The 19845-nt window shown below is 42.4% G+C and overlaps 1 protein-coding gene across 10 annotated transcripts in view; it reads right to left on the bottom strand.

Moving 5' to 3' along the window:
• The window catches only part of ANKHD1 (ankyrin repeat and KH domain containing 1), a 99515-nt gene that overhangs the window by 14575 nt on the left and 65095 nt on the right, over nt 1-19845 (bottom strand). For all 10 annotated transcript variants that reach the window (XM_088173864.1, XM_088173865.1, XM_088173866.1 and 7 more), the window contains 14 exons: nt 13740-13885; nt 13500-13611; nt 12630-12775; nt 11026-11168; nt 10030-10243; nt 8635-8810; nt 7712-7874; nt 6559-6654; nt 6149-6265; nt 5026-5200; nt 4270-4723; nt 3769-3846; nt 2858-3004; nt 1373-1483 (listed from right to left, as the gene is read on the bottom strand). In XM_088173864.1, coding sequence (XP_088029990.1) covers nt 1373-1483; nt 2858-3004; nt 3769-3846; nt 4270-4723; nt 5026-5200; nt 6149-6265; nt 6559-6654; nt 7712-7874; nt 8635-8810; nt 10030-10243; nt 11026-11168; nt 12630-12775; nt 13500-13611; nt 13740-13885 — 2278 coding nt within the window. The remainder of the gene's footprint in view (nt 1-1372; nt 1484-2857; nt 3005-3768; nt 3847-4269; nt 4724-5025; nt 5201-6148; nt 6266-6558; nt 6655-7711; nt 7875-8634; nt 8811-10029; nt 10244-11025; nt 11169-12629; nt 12776-13499; nt 13612-13739; nt 13886-19845) is intronic.

Genomic DNA, 19845 nt, shown 5'->3' with positions numbered 1-19845 from the left:
TCCTTCCTTCACCCTTTGGAGTCTCTCTCAAAGTCCCCCACTCAAATCACTCATCATCCTCAGTACCTCACAAGGATTCTCCAGTAGCATTTATTCCACCACTAATGTAACACAGATATATGAGCCTCACACTACTTCAGAACCCCTTTTGGATTTATCTTATCTTGGGTACCTCTCCAAAGTGACACAAATCCTTAGCTTATCAACCTGATTTACACAAGCAGCACTGCTTCAAATGTAAAAGCCCATGGCTTAACTACTTTGACTGTTTATAGCAAGGAGAAGGTGGCTTTCCAGTGTTTTCCCAGTGATCAGCTCTGTAACACCACTTACACCCACAACCTTTTAGTATCCATCTCTTTCAGACCTCAAGATCTGAAGTGCAGCGTCACCAATAAACAATGGTGGGTGAAAGCAGGTGAAGGTGTGCAGTGCTGTGATTTAGGGAGCTGCTGGGAGCCCCTGAGATGGCAGCCTGGACTTGCAGAAGCAGGCTCGTTGTCAGGGCACAATGCTGTCACCAAAGTCAGTCAGTTCAGGGTTTTCCTGATTCCCATGGTACTGATGGGCCAGAGCAAGCACATGGTATTAGGAAGTGTCTGAACACAAGCTCTGCTTGCACACAGACCTCAGCTGAAGTCTCTGTCTTCAGACTTCAGGGTGTGTTGGACCTCTTGCACCCATAAGCTGCTTTCAGGGGTGCTACTGATGTGCACTGGCTTGATGCTAAACAATCAGAGGGGATTCAAAGGGGTTTCAGAAATCCCAGCAGTCACAGGTCCCCACCATGCTGTGGAAAGGCTGGCAGCTTCACCTAGCTATTCCAGTCTTGGAAACTTGTAAGTAACTGGATCCTCAGGGAATTGTTTGTCACTTAACAGGACTTAGAGGAAACCTGTTTAATTTTAAGCATCTAAACACATGGAAATGTTCTAAAGCAGCACCTCATGTTGACAAGGTGTTTTTTCTTTCCCCCATTCCTCCCAGGACAGCACACTACAACCCTTCCCATCCCCAGAATCCCCAGTGCATGCACCCAGCTCTATCCCAAAGCTGTTTCATGCTTTGGGTTTTCTTCCCCACCTCCACTTCCAAGGCTCCCCTTTCAAGACAGACATCACAGCTACTCCCTCCCCAAACCAGAGCTCCATCATCACCAAGTCTCAAGAACACCCGTATTGCTCACAGGGCTCCTGACTGCACCTTGGTCTGCTTCCACCTCAGCCCACTGGGGACCTCTGGCAACCACTCCAGGAGGCATTACTCTTCCAGGAGAGCCCACCCTAGTGCCCAGTCCCCTCCCACCCATCATCCACAGTCATTTCCCTCTCAAGGCTGATGGTTTTGACCTAGAGAAGTGTCCCAAAAGTACCTTTTAGCTCCGGAACAGCAGCGCCCTCCTCTCTGCAGCTGAAATTGCTCAATTGGTGTTGGCTGCAGGCTGTTGCTGGGGGGAGGGTCTTTCAAAACTCTGCCCACTTGCCTGTCAGGGGCAGAAGGGATGCTTGCATTGGTTACTTCGATAGACATCCCTTCTAGCTGAGGGTCACTCATAGGGAGAGGGAAGAAGAATTCTTGTTGATAAGGAGAGGCTTTAGCAGAGGGAGCTCCTGGGCACTGCAGCCACACATCTAATGGTCACCAACGAGGCTCTCTGGCAGGACATGCTGCCATCAGTCAGGGCACAGCAAACACCAGCACAACACTGAATGGAATGTTCCTTATGGCATTCCTCAGGGAAGAGGATAGGGCAGGTTCTGGATGCACCTCTAGAACACTGCCAAGGCCAACACAACAGCAGACAACACCCACATGGAACATTTGGGCTGAGCCAAAGAGACTCAGAAATCCCCAGGGAGCAGGAGCAGCCCCAGGTCAGGGTTGGGGTCAGGGCTGTGTGAGGGGCTCCTGCCTGCACCACTCCCCAGGGGGGGCCAGGCTGCCACCACACACCCAGCAAGGTCACTGTGGAGAGCCCCATTGGTGACCACATCAAAAGGCAGAGACCAAACCAACTCTTAGAGTTCAAACACATGAATTTTCATATTAAACTGCCTTTTTAACCTTTATTAAGAATACTCTGTGGCTTCCACTAATCCAAATGCATTAAGCCCTCTGTACAATTATGTTCTTTGCACATAGCCTAAAATTCTCCAAAATGAGCACATCTAGTCATTGCCACTGCAGAACACAAAAGCAGGAGGGTTTCCTAAGTGCACCCAAAGTATTATTCCTTTTTGATAAAGAACAAAAAAAAGTAAAGCCAGATCATTCTAGTTCCAAGCAGTAGACAACATAAAGGTACAGAAGAGATACTGGGGTGTTAATGGCCATACAGTAAAACCCAGTACATTTTCAAAGGAAAAGAATTGCTTTACAGTAAAATATCAAATCTCACTGTATCTCTCTAAGCACTTACTGTCAGGTAACACAAATTTCCATTGAGTCAGTGATCAAGGTCACTTCAAAGTAAAATGAATTTTGGCCTTGAAGAGGCCATTTGCCTCTCCTCTACTCACATCTATTCTGCCTTTAGCTCATGGACAATCATCTGCTGTAGAGCCTTACACTGCCCTCTGCTCCCTTCCCCTTTTATCTTGCCCCCACATCCTTTACTCCACTCAAGCCACAGGTTTTCATTATTTTCTCATGCCAAATACAATGTTTATGTCATGTTCACATTAGGTTAGCAGGGAGTTACTACAAATTAGGGCTGCACTGCAAGAGAAAGTGGGGTAGATATTCCTTTAAGTTAATTCTTCAGTTATATAATTTTACTGTACATTCTGTATTTGAGATTAATTTACAAGCTAAAAAGCTCACAGACAATTTTAAAGCATAGTATTAAAGTCTTTACCTTCTAACCACTTCTTTCCAGCCTTCTTCTCTTTTCTGGCCTCTTTTTGGACTGGTCAGATTCAGCTTTACATTTGGAGAGGTCAGAGGCAGGGAAACAGCCTTATAAGTAGTCGACAAAGAATTCGAATGACCTTCACCATCAAGTCTGGGAACAGAAATGTGCTCATTACAAATTACAGAATAAAATGTATGTCAGCATACAGTTTACATTCCTGCAGCTTAAAAGCAATAGTATGAACTGTTTCCAGAAGAACCACCTCTAACAAGGAGTCAGAAGGATGCATTTGCCTTGTCCTACTGCAGTGAACTGCACAGGACTCCAAGGCTCTTGCAGCAAACCTTGGATGAAAGGTCCAAGACAGAAACAATCTATGTTTGAAGAACAGAACAAAGACAAATTCCAATTTTTAACACTCCTAATGGGAGCCCAAAATACACATCCTCTAACCATAAGGCTTAATGAATTCACTCATTCTGCATCTGCATTTCTGAATCTGGGGAAAAATAGGAAAAAGAAAAATATTTTCTCTTCCCATTCCCAGACAAGTGTCTCGATGAGTCTGACAACAGCCCTGTCTCACTGCCCTTCTTGATGCCACAATGTCTGTGTTCTTATTGAAGCTGGCCTCTATCAGCCCAGTGTCTGCAGAGCAACCTCCCTGCCCTCTCCCCTCCCTTAATGCAGAAAATGGAAAGAGAGAACAAAACTATGGGGGATCAGACTTGTATTACTTAGATGTAAAAACAAAGACTGTAGACCCATATGGGATCTAAACTTTCTGATTCAGACCAATGACTTCTCCAGAAAGTGGTGTTGTACAAGTTATCAGCACATTCCCAGGCAATTGCATGACCTTTTGAACCATTTATGTGGCCCCTGTAAATTCCCTGAGTTCTTGTGACTCTCACCTCTGGCTTGACAAGGTTATATCAAACTGGCCATCAACCTGGCAGCTGAAATGCTCAGAGTCATCAACTTCTTCTCTCCTTAAAACAAAGATTACAAGTCAAACAAGTTAATGATGAAACCATAAAACAATCAAAAGGTAACAAAACCACTTCTGTACATGGATGATAAGCAAAGCTGGCACTTCCTTATTAAATTCCCAGCATATTCACTTTTAAGACCTATTCTAACAAAGCAACATGGATGCTTAAGAAGTGCAGAGAGAAAAGGCCATTTCACTCAAGTAGTATTAAAAACTAGCCAACAATGCTAATAAATCTTGTTCTTACAAGATTTTAAAGAGGTTGTGTTCAACAAACTTAACAGAGCTATGCAAATAAAGCAGCCTCAGTCTCTCTAGGCTCTGGGAATGTACAATTGGTGTAGAGCTTACACTACAGAAAATTGACAGAGGCATAGGTGGAACCTTGTGAAACAACAGGGAAGGAACAGAGCAGTCTCACCTTGTTGGTGTTTTGGAAGCAGAGGTGCTGTTTTTTTCTTCCTGAGAGGGGATGAGCAGTGAGGCATAGCGCCGCTCCGAGGAGTTTGTATCCATCGTGAAGTTCAGCTCTTGGCTTTTCCCTCCACTGCTGCTTTCACTATTGCAGTCTGTGCTATCCAAGTTATCTGAATCGCTGTTCCCACTTGCACCACCACCTCTTGGCTCTCCATTTATTTTGTTTTTATCTGCTTTTTGCTGTGCTAGAGATATATGCTGATCTGGCAAAATTATCTGCATATTCTGAGGAGTCTCTTTCGTTTTATTTTTCTTATTTTTTCTATTTGTGCTGGGGGTAGTCACCACATTAGCTCTCTTCTTCCCAAAGGCATTTGTGAAGGTAGTTGAAGTTGCAGAAATTCCAATTGTAGTTGTAGTAGTTGCACTTGGAGGCTCTATAGGAACTTCTTGCTCCACTGGAAGAAAAGCAGTTTATATACAATCAGTACTCACAAAATAGATAAATCAGTGCCCTCACTGAATACACTACAGCTGAAGTTATGTTCCTTGCTGAGCTGTCAGACTAACACCAAATTCAGCTATAAATCCTCCAAGAGTGACTTCTGTGAACAAAGGAGGGGGTGAAAAAAGGAGCAAAGGAGTTTTGCCAGGCAGTAGCTATGCAACACTGCCAAATATGAGAGATCACCTTTCAAACAGATTCCTTTACCTTGATGGTTAAAGGTGACATTCCTTTAAAGAAACATTTGTTCTTTACCTTCATCATCGTTTTCTTCTTCATCATCATCCTCTTGTAGTTCCAGAGTTTCCTTAGGTTTGTTTTCTTCATCTTCTTCTTGTTTTCTTTTTTGTTCCTCTTTCTTCTTCTTTCTCTTTTCCTTTCTTTTCTCCCTTTTGGCCGCAAGAGCTTGTTTTCTGCTCTCCTCTCTTGACTATGTAGGAGAAAAGAATCCAAATTTAAAAATTTTCACACAGACTAAATTATACTTATAATTCAGATCTTCCCTAGAAATCTGGGGGGAAGAAGAAAGGAGAGAGAGCACGATGATCTAGACTTTGGCACATAATGAATCATTACACAGAAACTGGAAGACCTCATGCAACAACAGGACTAGTTGGTCCCAAAACTTCTAAAGAATGATAAAGTAATAATCAAAACAGAAGTACTAAAAAAAAAAAAAAAATACAGTTTTACTGGAAGATCTCTCCCTCTCAGTCCTTTCTCAAACATTTAATAAGCTCATCACAAAGATGTGATTTTCACATCTTTAATTCAAAAGCCAGTACTCAATGCCTCTAATTTTAACCATTTATTAAAAATATAAGAAATCAATCATCTGCTGCACTGTTTGTGCACTGCAACTGATGTGTGCTTAACAAGTCCACAACCTGGAAAATTCAATAGACTAATGTGGAACTTGTCAAAAACTGTAAGAACCTCCATTAAGAGAGTCCATGCAAGAGTGTGTTACTCTAGAACAATTTGCAATATTCTCAGCAAAGGGAGAAGGGGATTTTCTCCACTATCTGCTCAACTCCAAGTCCATAAAATGCTTATGGACTATTTACACCCATAGAAACACACCATGAGACTGGAGACCTCCCTTACTCACTTTCCTCTGTGCTGAGAGGATCCCAGAGAGCTACTGCCTAAGGAACTACTGATAAATCCAAGCTCTCCTAAAAAGGACCATGGAGTAGCTGAAGCAGAAGTCAGTTCTAATTTGCCACCCTCAGTATGTGCCTCACTTGTGTTGATAGATTAGGGGAAGGAACACAGACACAGTCAGAGCATGAAGACTGCCCAAAGAACACCAAATGCAGCCTAGAGATTCACACACAGTTCAAACACTGTTACACAACAGCAGTTATCTACTCACTTTTTCCAGGTCTAGCTCCTTCAGCAGTATAGTTGCATTTTTATTGGCTTCTGCAGCCTGCTGGTCTTTAGCTTTCACAATTGTCTCCACGCACTGGTGACATTTTTTCAACAGGTCCTGAAATGCAAACTTGTTTTAGTACCACTGTATTAAACAACTGAGGAGTGAGGCTTGCTCCACAAACACGAGATCAGCTCCCCTGTATTCACAAACATACAAACTGCTTCACAGAATTGGATCTCATACTGATTTACTTTTTAAGTGCTGTATTAAAAAGGAGAAATGCACAAATCTCCAAATCAGGTGTATATAAGTAAACATGTACATTCAGTTTTTGAACATTTAAGAATTTCCCATGGATATTTTTGCTGGAAGTTCAGGCCAGGGTCTTGTCCCCAAGGCCAGCTCACCTTGTCCGTGATGGTCGCTATGTAGCGCATGCACTCAATGTCTGAAGGAAACTGGTTCACTTCTTTCACCAGGAACTGAACTACTTTCACATGCCCCTAGAACACCAAAGAAAATTCTAATCTTTTGTATACAATTGTCAGCATTCATCATCAAAAATACAAGTTTGGTGTCTCTTAGTTCAATGCAAAACACTGAAAATAAGCAAGAACATTTCTGGTAAGCTGCTGTTTGGGAAGAAGGGCAGTTCCTGCTTGCTCAGTGCTGACAGCACTGGTGGCAAAGACAAACTCTTTCACAAGTTACTTTTTATTTAAAAATACAAGGACCAGAGGTAGATCTTCATGGTTTTAGTAACAACTAAGACACAAGACAACTCTCTTTAGACACCATTTATCACCCAATCCACTCTCTTGCCACTCACCCCATAGAGCTGACTTAGACTGTTTAATTACAGCCTAAGTCAGATCAGGAAACTGAGCCACCTGAATGTCATCCTGGCAAGCATTCCTCTGCTCCCAGGGTACACTGTGCAACCACACAAAGCACCCAACTGTTGCTTCTGAAGTTATGTAAAAGCAAAGCAGTGTCATTTGTTTGTCAAAAATGCTGCACACTTATTTGCTATTTTGTTAAAGGCAAAGCAGCTACAGTTAATAAATTCCTCTGCTTATGCTCCTTGCACCCAACATCACAACTGATGGAACCATCCCAAAGCAATGTTCTTCCTGCCAAGAAGAGGCAGTGGGTGACAGAAGAGCTGACTACACAGTGTCCCATCACAACAGATTAGGTACAGAGCAAGAGAAGCACAAAGGAATGAGGACAGCATATTGCAGACTGGTATTGTGTTCATCTCCAAAGCAGGACTGAAATGAGCAGTACAGACTGCAGAAATATGTAAATCTAAACCAATCAAAGTTTTTGCACAGTGTACAACTGGAAATGATAAAGCTAACATCATTTATGGAACCAAGTTTTCCAACTCTCAAAAACTGTATCTCAGTGAAGTACAGTAATTATGACTTTGAAGCAGGTATTTTATCAAAGCAATAATTTTGCCACGTTATATTTGATTCTTCTAAAACCAAGCATTCAGACACAAGACGAAACGAGAAGCGTTGTTTTGAAAACATAAAGAACTTGGTCTCCTACCTTGCGAAATGCTGACATTAGAGGGGTAATTTTCCTGTTATCTGCAGCATCCACATCTGCCCCTGCTTGCACCAGCAGCTGCACCACGTCGTAGTGGCCCCCGTTGGCTGCCAGCCACAGCGGGGTGTTTCCTTTCTTGTTGCGAACATCGATGTGTGCCCCTCTGAAACACAAACCCAGAAATGGCATGAGGAAAGGTGGAAGTCAGAGAGCAAGATCACAAAGTATCAGAGTACAAGTGGATATAGAACTTGATAAATGTCCCTGAATTTTGCTGTTTCATCTGCAGGGTAGTGACAAGGGGAATATTTAAACCTCCCTGACAGAAATGAACGCTCATTTCATGTCACCTACTGGATCAGAGATATGCAAGCAGAAACCTTTAAATTATCAGTGTGGTGACTACCCACAGGTCAAAGCAGCCCCTTGAGATTTGAGCAGCACACTGGGTTATGCTTGAAAAGCTCAAGAGCTACTTCCAGGCTTTGCCCCCCAAGTGCCAGTGAGGAAATGCTCACGTGGGAATTGCTGGATTCATACACAAACAAGCTGTCCAAGCCAGACACTGTCTGCCTGCCTTTGGTCCCAGCTGCCTGCTTTGCTTAATTGACACTGCAATAGTGACATATTCCAGGATAGCACTGAAGAGCAGGGGACAGATTTAACATCCTATTTTCAAACCTTCCTATTCCCTTTGCTCTCAGGTGCATGAGGTAATGCGAACAAGAGCAGCCTTGCCACAGAGGAATACAGAACAAATGTGCCACTAATCATTAGTTATAACTGCTTTGGGTTAGAAGGGACCTGAAAGCTCATCTCGTTCCAACTCCTGAGCCACGGGCAGGGAAGCCACCCACGAGATCAGGTTGCTCAGAGCCCCACCCACTCTGGCCTCAAACACTTAATGAGAAGAAATGATTTACCGATTAATGAGGAGCTCGCAGAACTTGTAGTGACCCTTATCAGCTGCAATTGTTAACGCTGTATCTCTTGAGGAAGGCACAGGTGGGGCATTCACATCTGCTCCTTTATCAAGGAGAACCCTTCCAACCTCTGCATAGCCTCCTGAAGCTGCTTCCATCAGAGGTGTGAGACCAGTCTGTGCAAAGAGAACGAGTTACTCTGTGAAATCTGCACAAATACTTCAGATAAGACATAAATGATTCCTACAAAGGGAAATCAGATTTTTATTTAGCTGCTTATATTTAGTTTAGGAGCCTAACTTCAAGCAGTCTCTTCCTCAAAAATGACCCCAAAAACCCAACCAAAAAAGTCCCCAACAACAAAACAAAACACCCACACACAAACCAACCAAACAAAACCAACCCAAAACCCAAACACTCTTGGGCTTTGATTTATACAAACCCAAGCAAACTGTTGACTAAGCACCACCAGATACCTGTCTCAACAGCAAATGCAAAGTTTATAACAAGATCTCTACAACAGAGGTTAGAACAGATTCAAATGAAGACACAAGTGTTTCTACAAAAATACTCAGAAACTGGCTTTATAGCTTTTCTCTAGCCTCCCTTGGCACTGAGACTGATCTGGGCCCAACTTAGTTGCCAGGTCAGACTGTTAAAAAAACTTACACCAGCTGCTAACATGCCCAACTGACCATTTGAGAGCTGGCTTTTATCCATATCCCCTTTTCTCCAGCCACAGTCATTCCAGAAGCAGGCGGGGTAGACAGACACAGCAATTATTTCAGCAGCCTTAGGAGTTACCAAAAATTCCTTTGTGCTGGGGAAATCAGTCTGGCTGTCTACACAAGCTTTAAGCTTGCTTTATGGCAGGAGACACAAAGCTGTCCCAGAGCACCAAAGGATGGGACCTGTGGAGCATTTCAGAGGCACAGAAGGTCACAGTACTGAAGCCACGGGTTCTACAGCAACGTAAAAGCTTTACAAAGTTTGACTGCACTACTTTGGTTGTAGACAAGAAGTCTGTTCTATATGAGAATCACAAGCAACACTATTCTCTTCCTGCCTAGACTTCACTTGCATGTAAAAATATCTGTATCTGTTCTGTTACTGAGTATCACGTCTAGTTTAAACCTGAAAAAGTCTAGACAAGAGTCAATCTAAGTTTCATTATAAACTCAGAAGGACCAGTCAGCTTTTCCCTAGTGCAAAAAATACATCATCATCGATGCTTTTTTTATTTTTTAAAAGAAACCACACTTAATTCAGAACATTTAAGTGCTCTGACGTAATAACTCCTCTGAGCCCGGAGAGGCTCAAAGTTACAGGAAAATTTGAAGAAACTTGATGACTCAGAGGCAATAAGTCATAAGGAAAGGCAAGTCCCCCACTTACCTTTGCCCTGTGCTCCACATTGGCCTTCCTGTCCAAAAGCAGACTGACCACCTCTGCCCGGCCCTGGAAGCAGGCCAGGGTGAGGGCTGTGTTGCGGTTGGTCTCGATTTGGGCGTTAATATCAGAGCCCATATCAAGCAGCAGCTTCACGGCAGGGACGTGGCCATTCATAGCAGCCAACATCAGAGGAGAAATCCCCAGCTTGCTGCCAGTCCTAAGGGAAAGAAACAAAACTGCAGTGCCCATGGCTGAAGAGAAGCTCTGGGAAATGTAAGTGTATCCAAGAGCGACGAAATGTTTTGTTGGAAGTCAAAAAGGAACATATAACCTACACAAAATACAGGCACTGACCTAAAATAGTAGCATTTTTAATTGATTAAGAGAAACCAGGAGAGGAACTATATGCAATAGACAACTGCAATTTATAAACAAGGAAAATACTTTCCAGCTGCCAGACATTCTGATGGCTGAAGCAGACATAAACCTTAAGCTACATCTGATTTTTTCAAAGAAAAACTTGCTTCTAGAACAGCTTCAGCTTGAACTTTCTCTAGTTAAGAGTTCTCCTGCTCTATCTAGTGTTAGAATATATGTAAGTTTTCTTAAATCTAATAGAGAGCAGGCTTAAGAGACACTGCTGTGTAAATTTGTTCCTCTGCCTGAAAAAGACATCTTCAAACACACAGAGCTGCCATGAGCACTTGGCTGCTCCCTTGACGTGGTTCTATTGGAAATAGTTTGACTTCCAGACCTCAGAATAATGGAAAAGGGAAAGAATAGGTTTGCAAACTATAATCCCTTAAAATTTAGTAAGTCTGTGATAGTAAAGGATTTAAAAACACTAAGATAACATGAACACAGAAGATGTCATCAGTGTAAAAAGACTGTTAAAAGGAGGTCTGAAAACACCTGAGATTCCAACCTGTGCACCAGGATGGAGCCAACAGGGAGTGCCTGTGCCACACCTGCAGCTCAGCTGGTCACATGGTACATTACCTGGAATTAATTTCTGCTCCAGCATTGAGGAGAATCTTGATGATATTAACATAGCCACCAGATGCAGCAAGGCTTAACGGCGTGTAATCAGACACATTCCTGTGTTCTTTATTTGCTCCCCGGGCCAACAGCAAATCAACAACCTGAAAAGACAGGACAAGTATTAACAGACATATTGTGGCCTTTGCTATTATCCAGGGAGTGAGGGGATGTTATCACAAACTTTCTAAAGTGCTACCAGTTTCCTTTGTCAACAAAAAAAGATTCCATAGGAAAATTTCCACCCTCTTCTGCTTGACCTTTCCCTATCTCTGTACAGCCCCCACAGCCCATGACTCCAGCAGCTGAGTACTTGTCTGCTAGAAAGATTGTTTTACCTAAATAAAACTGCAAGGCTTTAAAGTGAAGCTCTTCCTGGGAATCTTAAGTTTGAAAACAATAAATGTACTCTACTCCCATCATATCTCACAATGTTTGAGCAGCTCTTTCAGAAAAACTCATCTCACAACTTGAATTCAAATGACATTTCAGTCAAGTTTGATTATCCATATTATATATATTTTTGAACTTTTTAAAAAAAAAAAAAGTGGTAAAAATCAGTGACTGATGTTAATGGAACCAGGATGAGGAAGGACTCCTCCATCAGAAGTTGCTTAAGAGAAATAAAAGGGGAAAAGATGAAAACATTTTTTTGATGTACTGTACTTAAGTAGGCCTCAATTTACTATTAATATAAGATAGGTGATTTCCAAACAAGCCAGAAAAAAGCTTGCTAAGCCAGAAACATAAGAGGTAGATTCTGGCATAAAGAAAAAATACAAAGAAGAAGAACAGAAGACTTCAGTTGTTCAATATATAATGCCACTACTATGCTGATCTTGCCTTTTTTATGAGAAGCACTTTTGCTGTTAAAGACCTGTGATTCAAAAGTAAAATGGAAACTTTCCAATTCTGGCCAACTATTTTAATCCTTATATTAATCTGCTACAGAGCTCTTGGCCATCTCCATGCCATCTTCTAAAAATGAACTGAAATATGAAGGATTTCACAAATCTTATTTGGACAACAACACACACATACAAATCTGACAGAACTCTGAAACATCCTTAAAAGACAGGTACAATGTGTCCTGCATTGCATCTGCACTTATCAGCCCTGTGCATTGTCACTAAAGCCACATACTGCCCACACAACATCCCAGTTTCTCTCCTTGTGTGCCTGCACCAGCTGTTTCAGGTTTGAGAGCAGGGAAGATGGAAAAAGGAAGTGCTCAGTGAATAAAGTTATTCAGTAAATATCTGCCTCCCTCACAGAAGTACTTACCATGTGAGGATACACTGACTGAAGAAAGACCACAAGTTATCACAAGTGACCATGACCATTAACTAACAAAACTGGGATAGGCAAGGGAGAGAAGAAAAAAAGTCTTAAATTTCTTCTTCTTTTTCGGAAGACGAAAAAAAAACCCCTTAAATTAGCTACACTGAAAGAGTGAAAAACCTTCCAGGAAAAGTCAGATGTATCAACAACAGAAGAAACTCAACACTGTACAAAACCCCCTATGTGCAAGTGACAACTCAAGGCCTCTGAGGACACGTCTGTACCTCCTGGCGTCCACCGGAGCAAGCCAAGGAAAGCGGAGTATCCTTCGTGCGCTCCGACTGCGCTTCTATATCCCCACCTTTGTCCAGAAGGATTTCCACGACACCAACATGTCCAGCAGTTGCAGCCAGAATCAAAGGTGTGAAACCTAGTAACAGGAGATTGCATTAAAAAGCAACCTTGAGTATCTCAGAAGTATTATTAAGGAGCAGAAATGCACAAATGGGTTGATTCACAATGATTTCTATTGATCGTGTCTCTTCCTCACACTGGGGGTCTCCTGCTGGATGCCACAATTTCAGAGCCTTTCCCAACCCTCTTCTGACCCTGTCACACCGAGGCTCTGATTCCAGCCAAAGGCTGTTCAAAAGAAATTTAAACAGTGCTTGCAGTGATTGGATTAAATTCTGACCAACTCCTCTCCTTGGAGAGGTCACAGTTTTCTACATAATTACTGTTAAATTAAGCTCCAACCAGTGACCACATCAACCCTGCATGTGCTGCTGACTGCCAGTGGCAGTCAAGTAGTGTGGTGCTTCTGTTCTCTTAGCTCTAAAAGATGGGAGATTTTGCTAAACTCTGTTCCTGAGAACAATGATACCCAACCTGACAACTGCCACCACTCAGCCCTGACAGCCAAGATTGGCTGGTTATCCCCATGAGCTCACTGAGGTCATTTGTAGAGGGTGAGTTGCAAGGACAGAAGTGCCTCACATTTCACAAACCTGCTTAAGATCCCACTCAGGTGCAGACAGCAGCTCACTGGCTGGGTATGACCAACGTTACTACGTGAAGTGCAAGAATGCAGCTCACATTTTAAAATTCACTCTTTCAAGGTGTAGTTCAGGGTCAAATTGTGTTACTTCACTTACCCTTCTTGTCTCTGTGTTCAATATTGGCACCACGGGCGATCAGCACAGACACGAGCTCCTCGTGCCCCCCTGCACACGCCAGGGTCAGAGCAGTGTCGTGATTACTTTCAGTCTTCACGCACCGGAAAGAAAAAGAAACAGATGTTCAGAAACTAAAAATAAAGACAATTTTAATATTTCTACAACACCACTAGGTTTTTTTTCAAGCAAGCCCACTCCAAGCTAACCCCAGCTACTCACATGTGCATCGATGTCCACTGATGGGTACATGGGGAGCACAGACTGTGGGGGCACATTGCTGGCTGCCTGCGGGCACGGCTCGGGCGTCGGGGACTCCGTAGTGTGCGAGGAGCTGGTGGAGCCACTGGGCACTCTGCTATTCACAGCTGAAAATGAACACCAGCTTATTAATCCACTCCTAGCAATGTCCTGTTTTATATGAAAAATGTTAAGTTTCATAAAACTGCAATGGTCTAATATTAAAACATTAACGGGGGAAACAAATGGAATGTTCCTAAAAACAAAAAGCAGCTTTGAGGCAGTTAAACAGTGTAAGCATCGTCTCCAAACTGTGATAAGTTAGAAAATAATTTTATGAATTAGTCTGTATGCAATACAAGTGTGAATTATGAAGGTGATTAGTTACCCTTTTCTAGTTGTAGCCTTCTCAGTTAAAGAGTTCAATCATATGCTCAGTTTTAGCAGGCAAATTATTTATTGCTAACACACAAACCTAATGTTCAAAAATACAGTCTTATTCTGCAATCCCGAATTTTTTCACATAAAGGTTAGTGCACACTTAGCCTCCAGAGAAAGTTTTCAAAGCAAGATGACTGACAGCTACTCCCATTACTAATCATGTCTCAGAGTTAAACCAAACCAGGAAAGTGGAAGGGAAGCAGACAGGAGGGGGCAGTCAACAAAAATAAGAAAGCTGAAAACTGCCTGTGCTCCCTAAAATTTATTCTGATCGATGCACAGCCTGTAAAAGAGGTCATCCTGAAGATCCAGCATTGCTCAGGGACACGAGGAATGCAAATTTATCTTCTTTTTTTTAATATATAAAACAACTAAAAAAATTAAGAATTGAGAATCAGATTTTTTTCACCTAATTTTAAATCAACAAGCAGAGAAATCTTCCTGGACATCCACTGCAGGGCCAGGACTCCTGCCAGGCTCTGCAGGCTCTGTAAACTGATGAGAGTCCAAGTGGAGCCTGGATCTCTGTAATCAGCTGGATTACCTGCCAGGAAGGTGTAACACACCTACACACTGACTCCCTGTGTGCTTTAGCTTCAGTAATCCCTGCTGATAGAGCAGCTGGGTTTGACAAGAATTGTCACTGCTGGATTGCCAAATGTCTCTATTGTGTAGCCGCATCAGCTGGAACACCCGGTGAGCTTGAGTTATTCCAAAACACACAGGATTTAGCAGCATTCCTGGAAGAAGCAACTAAAGGAAAATACTAACAGCTACAGGTAAGAAACAAGCAGCAGCAGCATTTTGCTTTTGTCCAAGTGTTAAGGGAAGATGAAGGATGAACTCAAACCTGTGTATGACTGAGAGAAAAAATTATGCAAACCAGCTCAACCTTCCTCATTCCATTGACAATTACCCACAGGAAAGTGGTGTAGATGGAAAAGTCATAGAAAAGCCTCATTAGCATGACCATTAACATGACCATTAACATCACTGACTCAGCCCATGGCGCTGCCAGTGCCTGACAAAGCAAACACAGACTGAAGCAGGGCAGGATGGGTCACTCCCATTGGCTTCTAACACATGGCGGGGGGGGGGGGGGTTTCACTGAAATTTGGGGAGGTTCCATTTTCAGTTGTATTTTTTAAGCAAACACTTCTCCTTGGTGCATAGGCAAAACCAGCATTAACATTTTTTACCATGTTTAAGCAATGAAGTACCAGATCTGAATTCCTGCTACAACTTTCACGAATAAACCAGATCTGTATTAAAAGTTTCAAATTGAAAAGCTCACTATGGATTATCACTTAGAGCAACAAATGAGCATTAATTAACATAACATGATTGTTTTCTTGCTTAATGCACTGAAATGCAAGATAACTGGATTTCTACAGATTACTCCATCCAAAATACAGACACCATATCACCCTGTTAAGGATTTACATTAAATCAAGCTGGTCCTTCCTAGTGGAAGACACTGGCTCAATTTTTTCAGCTACACATAAAACCACATGAATGTGCTGTGCATGCAGAGCAGGGTGTGCAGAGGGACTCCACTGGAGCCAGATTAAGGGTCTTAAAGTAATTAAAGTGATATATTCAGTGTTGCTGTCACAGGTTCCACAAATTCTCTGCATTTCACAACCATGACTGAAAATACCGAAGTATTTCTTGCATACTTTAGATTTTCATCGTGTGTTTGAAACATATGAGTGTGCACTAAGCACTTCATGTGCACAGTAATAATATTAAACAGGAGAGAGAACACCAAAGGCAGTAGAAATGAAGATAAACCCTGCACTGATACTCTAAAATCTGGTCTAAAATAAAATCTAACAAATATTCCTACAACACCCATCAATTAATCACCCCCTGTATAACTGCTGAGTTTACAAAATGGCAGGATTTTTCAGAATGGTATTTTTTATTTCCTCAGTGTAGTTGGCAAGCTAGGCCCATGGAGCAGCAGCATAATTTGTGACCTGTGGAGCAGAAAAAGCTTGATAACTTCTGCCTCCAGTTTCATGGGGCTGATTTATCCTAGCAAAATACACAGCAAAATACAGATTTTAAACTTGAAAATGACCTTGCAGCAATGTTTCCAACATGGCATTAACACAGAACATCTGTGGTACCACAGCTTAGCAGTGAAAGCAGCACTGACACTGCTCGCCCTTGACTCCAGAAAAATACCAATTTTGTGACAAAGGTTTTAGATGTGTCCATAGACTTTAATATTCAAAAGACTTCTTTATAGAAAAAAATTATCCTACACATGACAAAATCCAGGTTTCTCATGTTCTACAAAGGGCTTGCAATGTTCCAAAGGGTCTGTGTTTGTATGAGTTGGAAGCTGAATGCTGGTCTTTAAAGACATGGATGACTATTTTCAAAGTTATGTAAAAATATTAAAGGAAACATGAGCAAAACAAAGCAAGAACTTGGTATTTTATCCAAATACAGCTCTGGAGCATTGACAGTACCTGCAGCAAGCAGCTCTGGATGAGATTTCAGCTGCAGGCTGAAACTGTGGCTACCCAGCTGCTGTCACGACATGAGCATTGGCATTCAGGAATATTGGACTTAGATTTCAGTTCCTCTTTCCTCAAAGGAACTGGGATTTTCAGGACAGAGAGAATCATCCTTTTTCAAGCCTGAGCAGCCTTTCAGCCTGTCCAGGCAGCTTCTCAGTAACCTGCAGAGGCTTTTGCAGTTGGTAACTGCAGCTCCTTTCATGGCTCCCCATTCCTCACTCCAGTTTGTCCCAGAAACCAGTTTTACTCCAAACACAGTAACTCAGATGTTACCTTCCAAATCCTTACCTTAAAATACCATAATTCTGTATTACCCACTACAACCAGAACGTCAAAAACAAGCAACAAAGTTTCTCAGAACACACCTGAAATTTCAGTTTGGAACACCAGCTCACAGGACGAGAGTGGGACAGAAAAGCACACACAGTCTCTTGACTAAAAATACCAGCTGAGCAAAACAAAGAGAAACAAAAATATTCCAACTAGAGACAAACCCCAGCAACACAGAAAAGTTCCTCATCTTTAATACCCTAAACCAGAAAAAAAGCCTCAATTCAGATACTACAACTAAGAAATTTACAATGGAAAATGCAGAAGGTGAACTGAAATGAAACTCCAAATATGCAAGACAAGAGGCTCCAAGAAACCAGACTGATACTGAGTAATGAAAATGATAGCAGTGTTCCAAATTAATTTATTGGTTTCCCACTCTAAGCTGCACCAGGTCTGTCTCTTTTGTAAACCTGGTTAAAATTTTGACTGCAATAAGTCACACCTTTAATGTACTATTAGGTGCAAGATTTTTGCAGCAGTGCATCAAAATAAACTCCATTACAAACAAAACATTCTGGAGTGGAAAGAGCTGCTTCACTTTGACACTTTGCACCTTGACATCCACCACCTAAATATCTCACAGCTGACACATCCTGCCAGCAAAACTGTAAGATAAATACTCCATTTATGTATGTTGTCATTGTTAAGTTGGTCAGCAAAATACAAATTTATAGCTTTACAGATATTGAAGCTCTCCCTTACAACTGGTCCCAGCTGAGGCTTGGAAAGATTTGCCTCCTACATCACAGAATCCCAGAATGGTTTGGGTTTGAAGGAACCTTAAAACTCATCTTGTTCAATCCCCTGCCATGGGAAGGGACACCTTCCACTATCCCAGGTTCCTCCAAGCCCTGTCCAGCCTGGCCTTGGACACTTCCAGAGATCCAGGAGCACCCAAAGCTTCTCTGGGCAACCTCAGGGCCTCATCACCCTGCACAGGGAGGAATTTCTTCCCAATATCCCATCTAACCCTGCACTGTGGCAGTGGGAAGCCATTCCCTATGTCCTGTCCCAGGTCCCTCTCCTGGAGCCCCTTTAGGCACTGGAGGCTCTGAGCTCTCCCTGGATCCTCTCCAGGTGAGCACCCCCAGCTCTCCCAGCCTGGCTCCAGAGCAGAGGGGCTCCAGCCCTTGGAGCATCTCCGTGGTCTCCTCTGGATATTGCTAAGAGCAACACTAAGAGGTATTTCAGAGGGAAAAATAATTTCTGCTCTTCTGAAGCAGTCCCCATCCAAACTGAAATACTAAAAAAGAATAAAAATGCCCAAAAACCTCTAAACCCAGAGTCACTCACTAAGATCACTGCAGCTCCAGCAGTGGGATCAAGGGGAGCCTTCAATGACATCCTGAGTGTGGGACACAAGCTCCCTAAAACCCAGGCTTCCCATGCACCAGACACAAACTCCTGAGCCATTTTACCTGGCATCTGTAGTGGGCACGTAAAAACAGATCTTGTAGCAGTTTTTATTGCTCAAAAATTCTCTGTAAAATTAAGGACTAATGGGTAAGTTTGTGGCAAAAGTCCATTTTAGATATGGATCAAGGAGTCCAGAGTATGAGTAAATTTATAGTTTGTTTTCACATGGCTATAAATCTGAGATACAGTAGGATTATAATTTACATTGAGGCTACTTTTACACAGTCTGGATTTACAAAGTGAGAAAAATATCTATCTCTGACTATTTTATTTTTTTGGAGGGGGAAGGAAGTGAAAGAAACTTATGAATTTCAGAAGAAAATATATTTCAATAAAGCAACATCAACACATTTTTGCAGAAGCCTCTGGAATTCTAAAAAAAAGCTAAAGACACCTCAAGTTGCATTTCTGTAAATGTCATTTCTAATACAGAAGAAGGTGCTATTTGTAGTGATTTTTGAAGTAAGTAAGTCTCATGTCTTAGCAAAAAATGTCTTTGATTACTTAGCAAAATCAGTAGCTGTTTTCAGAAAGCAAACCAATGTCTCCTGCAATCTTTTTTCCCACAGCACAGTTCTCACACTCAGCTGGACTGCAGCACTTTTCACAGTGGGGACACTGAGCTTGTGGCTCTAGAATGAGCTGCTGACCACGAGAGGGTACAGACTCCATGGCCTTGTGCCAGACACGTTCAACTCTCAGCAACAGCAACTATTCCAAAGATTAATCCCTTCCTGATTATTATTGTGTTACCCATTCAAATTTTCCTCCTTATACACTCCAGTACTAAAATTCTGAGTAATCAAAATGTTTTAATCTTGGCTGAGTATTCTGAACAGCACCACGGAGCAGGGAGGGAGGCTCACCATGCCAGAACAGGGGGAACTAAAGCTGATGCTCTATAAAATAACTGGAATTACAGCGAGGAGAGGATGGGAGCTGGTACAACCACCCCACTACTCCACCAACTCTGGGTTCCACAGGAGGCTGCAAGTCACAAGTAATCTTGACTTGCATGAACTTGATGCCACTACCATTCCAAAGGCTCCCAGGAATGGCTGGCCAAAGATCTCCCTGCACACTTCTACAAGCCTTGACATCAGAGGACATGGCAGTGACTATGAAACGGGAGGGGTAGGGGGAGACAGACAGGAAAATAATGGGCAGGGGTACAGGCACAAGGTACAAAGAAAAGTTGAAAAACACTGAATTAAAAAAAACCAAACAAACTACAGACCAAACAACACTTGCTATATCCTACATACCTCCAGCAGCAAACCTCAATCCTAGTCAAGTCCACGACATGAAGTGACTCAAAGTGATCCCTGTTTCTGCACAAGGGGACTCACACAACCCGATGTGTG

This window comes from Sturnus vulgaris, chromosome 15 (assembly GCF_052056855.1).
Source record: "Sturnus vulgaris isolate bStuVul1 chromosome 15, bStuVul1.hap1, whole genome shotgun sequence".
Lineage (NCBI taxonomy): Eukaryota > Metazoa > Chordata > Aves > Passeriformes > Sturnidae > Sturnus > Sturnus vulgaris.
This window is presented reverse-complemented; position numbering and strand designations above follow the sequence as displayed.